Source organism: Sinocyclocheilus rhinocerous, unplaced genomic scaffold (assembly GCF_001515625.1).
Source record: "Sinocyclocheilus rhinocerous isolate Xijiao unplaced genomic scaffold, SAMN03320098_v1.1 scaffold1508, whole genome shotgun sequence".
In the NCBI taxonomy this organism is placed as follows: Eukaryota; Metazoa; Chordata; class Actinopteri; order Cypriniformes; family Cyprinidae; genus Sinocyclocheilus; species Sinocyclocheilus rhinocerous.
In genome coordinates this window covers 73,483-80,680 of record NW_015660889.1, presented here as the reverse complement: position 1 = coordinate 80,680, position 7,198 = coordinate 73,483, and the positions used below count along the sequence as shown (strand labels likewise).

Here is a 7,198-nt window from a genome sequence, read left to right as displayed (position 1 = left end):
GTTAACCAGGGTTCAAAGTCCAAAGCGCGAGGAAAATCTGCGCTGATACAGTCGTCAGTTGCTCAGTCACATTTTTATTAATTTTTACAAGGCATGTGACAATGCGATACGTGCGACGTATTCGTAATGAGACTCATTTATAAATCTGCTGCTGTCAACAAAAAGAAGCGCTGAGGTCTTCCTGCGTGTTTACGTCAAAATAAAAGTTGAGAAAAAGCAAGAACTCTTATCAACATTCATAAATGTTAGTATTGTAATTTTACTGTTGTTCTGTAAAATAAAATAAAAAGTAAGACAATAATAATGATAATAATTTAAACAGCTCTGTTAATACATTTATTATAACATTCACACATAGTGTTCAAATTGGGATCTGTAATATTTTCTAATGTTTTAAAAGAATATTCTTCTGCTCAGCAAGGCTGTTTTTAATTGTACAGTTAAAAATACATGCCTGATTCAAGAAGGGGGTCTGATGGCCAAAAAAATATTATTTTACTAACTTATTAATTTTGAGGTTAAATTGTGCTTTGTTGGTATAACTATAATGCCTGCTAGAATGTTAAAAAAAAAATTCAGTGTTAAATACTTTTAAATTGTTGTTTTGTAATAGATTGTTTCTTTGAAAAGCAAGACAAAACAGTAAAAAGCACATTTTGGCTATTTAATTTGTGCAGTGGTGAAAAAAATTGGCAAAATACATGGGGGGAAAAAAACCTCGAAAAACCTTGTTTGGTATTCGGCCTTCGGCCCAGTATTTCATTTTGTTCGGTTTCGGCCAAGAATTTTCATTTTCGGTGCATCCCTAGTTGTATGTAGGACAGACACTCTTGCGCTCAATTCCTGACTGCTCCAAATTCAGACACGTTAATAAATCATGAAGGTACAAAGCTCGGTTGTTTGTATGTATTACTGCAGATATACGAGAACAAACCGCAGAGTTCAGATTTCTTGCAAAGTTTCATCATAGCATAAATGCATGATTTAAAAGCGAAATGTTCAGCGAGTGTAACAAAACTTAAATTATTAATCTACAAAAGCGCTTTCAGCAGATGTTTTTCGACTGTATGTTAGGAATAAATCTGGAGCTATTGCTGAATTTCGTACAACACTCCTAGTCCCTAGCTGTGGTGGAACTTCTCTACTATCACATGAAGTGACTCTTGAATGGAGCAATCTCCTGCAGACTTAAGAAATCAACGATTACTCATGGTCCAAAACATAACTTTCTTTTTCTTTTTTTACAAGGAAAACTTTATTATTTTTCCTTCTGATACAAAACCTTATGGTTTTTATTATTACATATTGTGCATTTCCCTACGTGCTATGCGCAGAAAATTATTACATTGATTCCATCCAAAATAGCTTTCTTCTGGAATATTTTATAAAGATCTATGAATACTATTATCCAACATAGGGATGCCCAGAAGGCATCTGCAGAAAAGTTCTGTGCTGTAAATCAGCAGTAAAGGATTTAAACAATGGCAAGATGTGTTAGGCCTAAACGGAGCAGAAAGTACTCTTATTGGAAGCTGAAAGATTAATCAAATTAGCCAAAATATTTAATAACCATAAACAAAAGAAGTTGGAGATGTGTAGATCTTCCAAATCTTGTGGTAAGTACAACTACTACTGGTTCCCCTACACTGTTCCCACTGGCAATAAAAGAGCTACTATCATAATATGGAGGAACATAGGTAGATGTGTAAATGCTCCACTATATAACAGGAACCCATCACACACAGAAACATGCCTCTCTCACCACTTCCCTGTTCTCTGCCAAAGGGCAATGAATGAGCATGACATAGCAGTCATGATAGTAAAGAGACCTGAGTACAGTGCAACACTTTCCAGAATCCAAAGCTCACCACATCACTTGGTAGGAAAAGCAAAGCTTGAGCTTGCGGCGAAAACAGTAACAGAGGAAGCCAGGGCTTCATTAACTTGCATGCGATATGAGGACTCACAAGGAGCCCTTGATCACTATGAATTCATTTACTTACAGCATGTTTAATTCAAAAATAAGAGCCAAAAGAATGCTGTCAGTCGGGTTGTTCAATGCTGAACCCAAAATCACGAGTGGGTCATGTATACTGAAAATACTGATGTAGTCTGAATATTAATCCTTTTGAGGCTTGGCCGGTTAATAATGCTCATTAAATCACTAAATAAGTCAACAAATATTTCATACATGCATGTCTTTGGGAGCGTCACATGAAATCGCTGATTTTAAATATTAATGAAGATGTTGCAAAGTGTTTATCATATTAATGTTGCGAACCTTAGTACCTTTTCCCCTTAAGGGGTGCATATTATTACCTTAAAGGGATAGTTCATCATTAAAGGCCTGTTCACACCAAGAATGATAACTATAAAAGTAACTATATTAGCATCTACACCAATGCACAATAACATTCTGTTTATTATAAGCTTGCACTGCAGTTTTGTCGTCTGCCTCTATATATGCATGCAGCTCTTTAAAAGCAGGATGGATTCTGATTGGCTGTCAATGTTTTTATAGTTCATCAGCAGGAAAAAAAATCATTCTGAAAGTGATTCCAATGATATTGTTCCTCTGTGGTGTAATCGTTAAAGTTATGGTGTGAACCCCGCTACTCTCTTAAATTTAGAAAGATTTGTAGAACTTTATCTTTATAGTTATAGTTATTGTTCTTGGTGTGAACAGGCATTTATTCCCCCTCATGTTGTTCCAAACCTGTATAACTTTCTTTCTTCTGCAGAACACACACACACACACACAATGTCTCATTGTATTTTTGTCTCTACAATAAAAGTTAATGGGCTCCAGTGTTGTTTTGAACCTCACTGACTTCCACTATATAGACTAAAAAGATTGAAATATTCTTCAAAATATCTTTCACATAATTCGACAGAAGAAGGAAAGTTCTACAGGTCTGGAACGACATGAAAGTGAGTAAATAAGAAGAGAATTTTTATTTTGGGGTATCTCTTTAAGGTACTAACATGCCGTTTTTAGGGGCGGATAATGTACAAGATGTTTGCACATTTTTTTCAACAGTGAAACGATTTTTCCTCACTTTTTAATTTAGAGCAGAGCATGGATCATTTGTCAGATTGATTTTAGATCATATCATTCCTGCAGTCCTGTTTGTGTTATTGATTTATGTTTTGAAACAGTTTGTACACACAGCTGGCCCTCAGTCATTAATAACTGTTAGCGTTTATATTTATGCAGAAACGAACAAACCTTTTCCTAACAATCAATCTGGTGGGTTTGTACACGCATGGCTTTACTCACTAAAGAATGTAACCAAATGTGTCGTGCAATGTGCTCAAAACCTGTTTAAATTTTCAACACGTATGTCTGTTGATCTAAAGGCTTTGTTGAATCTTGCCAAAAGATCAGAGACACGTGTGCGACTGTCTCACACTGGTGTTTTGTCAAAGACTTTTGATGAGCTCATCACGGGAGAGCGCATAGAACAGAATGGATCATAAGAGGATTGTACATCTGTTAGTGTGCTTCAGTCAATAAGAAGTTGTTTTTAGTTTCTTTATGTAAATCATAAATGGTTGTAATCCAATGTCAATGATAGGCTCTGATCTGCTTAGTATGACAATACATTTGAGATTACAGTGATGAGATTGCAGTTCTGACCATCTCTTCCACAATAGTGTGGCATTCTTCAAAAATGTCTGTCATCCTGTTTTATCATCAGTGCAATGTAAGAAAACCACACCAGCAACTATTTTTTGGACTGAAATGCTAAAAACAGCTTTGGCTGCAGCTGCCCATTTATTGACCGTGATAAGCTTGTGGGCGTCAGGGGAGGCCGTCTGTTTAAAAAACAAACGTCCAGACTAATTCAACTCTTTTTAAAGAACAACACATAGTATGATGGTAACCGATACAACCTCATGCGAGAAGCATTTGTGGCCTTTTGAACTAAATTGACAGAAAATAGGTTTGACCAATATTATTCACGCTTTTCTACTTAAAGGTCATTATGAAACGGAAGTAGCGACCAACCTTTTCTTCCGTATTGTTTGTGACCTACATCCGAGTGAAACGGATTATCGAAAAAGAAAATAAAGTACCAGAGGATCAAATTATGACATTTCGATTAAAATCATGTCAAAAAATTATAAAAAATAAAACATGCTTGGTTGAATTTTCACAATAACTAGCATTAAGAAAATAGATAGGGTACATTTTTATTTCTTGCCATCTTTCATGTTACGAAACAGCATTTTAACTTTAGAATTTAGACATAATTGAATCTCAAAAACATTTTTGTTCCATTTTGGGAAAATTTCACTGAATTTCAATGAACGCTTAATTTACATAAATATTTACTTGATATTCTCTAAAATATCTGAAAATAGAAAATGTGAATTAAGACTTATTAACAGCCAATCAAGTACAGTTAATGCTGGTACTGACAATGTAAAAATGTCAACCGATCAATCACCCTGCCAATATCGGAGTATATTACTATTTATGGATCATTAAAACTATTTATTAATTTTGTAGTCTAATATATATATAAAGAAACAATATCGGTCGATATGTATTCAGAACTATGTCTAAGGTAATCCAAACAGACGAGTAGTTATACTGTAAGGTCATAATACAATTATATAGCCTACATAGGCTATTAAAAAGAGCGTTCCTCCACATCCTTATGAAACAATGTAGCAAAAGCCACATCTGTGAAGAGAAACATAACGGACAGCTGGAGGAGAGCAGGAAACCTCAGAGGGAAATGAAATTCAGCTTTTAACTCTTCATGATCTCCGAGCAGCGGAGAAGAGGGGAAACAAGCAAACGTGTCCACATCTTGAAATCATCAGATCTTCTTTCAAATGTAGTTATAATAGTGCGACGGATGCATGATGCAAGCACTATCAATGATTTTCAGTTTCATTAATGTTTTATATGACACATCAATAGCACACTCAGGTCAATATCTGACTTAAAATAACCTGACTTTCCACAAATCTGTTGTACTCACCCATTTATGAACTTGTTTACACGGCGTGTTTGTGTAGGATGTTTTTCAATGTAGAGAAAAAGACAGAAATCCGCTACTTTCGAGAGATGCAGCCCCCGGGTCGGAAATACTGCAAATAGTCACTTAAAATGAAAGAGGAACGCGGCTTCTAATCATATTTCTTACAGATGATTCTGCCCCTCATTAAAAAGAGCAAAAAAAGGCAGGGGCAACAACGCAAAGGGGGAAGAAATGATGTGGATGTTGCCCCAGCCGTGAAGCACTTTACTACAGTGTTGCCTCCGTCGCTTATGAACTCCAGCTTGCCGTCACTGCGCTCAGTGGCGCTCATGAACCGAAAGTTCTCGCGAGAACTGGAGGGATGCGCTGTAATGATCGAGGCCATCAAACGGGATTTTCCGCTGATTTACAAACAAATACCTTGGGCCTGCAAATTGCAGGTAATTGTTTCTAAAAAAAAAAAAGATGATGTGTCCTTCTGAGTACATATGGACTGTTTTTAGGTTAAGGTTTACGCGATAATTATAAAGCTTAATCAATTAAGTGTAAAATATTTGGTTATTTTTTAACTTTAAAGTGTTTGTTTGAAAGGAATGTAAACTGTAGGGAGACTTGGCAGTTTTGTTTAAACGTCTGAAATGGTATGCCAAACTTTGATGCAATATTCCCAAATTTGTATGCTAAATCTACTACCTATTTCTAAACTGTGTAATGTCAAAGAGGGATGTTGTTACAACATGTAACACTTAGATATGAACTTATGCTTTCCTTAAATGATTGTATATTACAACTCACCCGTATATAAAATGTTGTTTTATACGAACATTCTGGTTGATTGGACCTTGGCCAATAATTACAGGTATATTTTAGAGCAAGGATTCATTTCAACTTACAAATGAGCTCTAAATTATTTGTTACCCTGTGTGAGCTTGCAAATTTCCTGTTATACTGTTTCCTTTAGTCTCTGCTGCCACCCTGTGGCTTGTTTAGATACAACTGCCAGTTTGAATACATTTTTGGCCATGCCTCCTTAATGAATAATCAAATATAAAAGATTCATTTTTTTTTTTTCAGTACTTGTGTTATTCTGCTTGGCTTAAGTCAGTGAACTTGCACTGGGCTTTCCCCTGTTGTGTTTTAGTGTGGTTTAACTGACTGGATCCAAGCTCTATTATAGCACTATTAATGCTGGGATAACTACTGATCACATAAACACACAGAGACAGAGGAATGTGCTTTAGACAGCAGAAAGTGCAGTCAGCTGCTGTGGACTAATGGTGTGGAATCCAAGAGAGAACAGACACACGATAGCAACAGAACACAAACAGAACAGAGACAGACTGCAGGTGAAAGGACTGAAAGAGGAAGAAAAAGTCTGCCAGAGAATGCTTTAGGCATCAACATGCCTTTTTTTCTTGGCTGTTTATCTTCACAGTCCAACAGTCTACTCGATATCAAAGTAAGATTTCAGATTTGGAGTATTTTAGGGTTACATTGCTTGCTCACCAGTGGATCCTCTGCAGTGAATGGGTGCCATCAGAATGAGAGTTCAAACAGCTGATAAAAATATCACAATAATCCACAAGTAATCCACGTGGCTCCAGTCCATCAGTTAACGTCTTGTGAAGTGAAAAGCTGCTTGTTTGTAATAAACAAATTCATCATCAAGATGTTTTTATTTTCAAGTCCTCTTTCCATAATATTGCCTTCTCCAGTAAAAAAAAGTCGTCTTGTCTGAACCAGGAGATAAATATGCACAGATCCATGGAAACAGTCTAAAACTGTTCTAGACAAATATGTTGGTGGATTTTAATGTGAGAGGATAACAGGGGATGGACTTTTTCATTGAGGAAGTGTTATTATAAATTATGGACTCGTATTTTGGTCAGAAACAATGGTTGTTTCTTACAAAGCTTTTAACTTTACAAGATATTATTTGATGGACTGGATTTCTTTGTGGTTTATTGTGATGATTTTATCAACTGTTTGGCTCTCATTCACTGCAGAGGATCCAATGGTGAGCAAGTGATGTAATGCTAAATGTATCCATATCTTTTCTGACAAAGAAACATTTACATCTTAGAAGGCCTGAGTAAATACTTATTTTCAGCAAATTTTCATTTTTGGGTGAACTGTTATACAACTAAAAATTGTATCTACTGTTCTACTGAAATGACTGCAAGATCAGACCTTAAACTTAT

At 35.8% G+C, this 7,198-nt stretch overlaps 1 protein-coding gene across 2 annotated transcripts in view; it reads right to left on the bottom strand.

The window, feature by feature from the left end:
• LOC107725869 (SH3 domain-containing kinase-binding protein 1-like) overlaps positions 1-5,292 on the bottom strand; it is a 64,258-nt gene extending 58,966 nt beyond the window's left edge. For both annotated transcript variants that reach the window (XM_016535273.1, XM_016535274.1), the window contains exon 1: positions 4,998-5,292. In XM_016535273.1, the coding sequence (XP_016390759.1) occupies positions 4,998-5,001 (4 nt within the window). In that variant the 5' untranslated portion in view covers positions 5,002-5,292. The remainder of the gene's footprint in view (positions 1-4,997) is intronic.
• Positions 5,293-7,198: the final 1,906 nt, after the last annotated feature.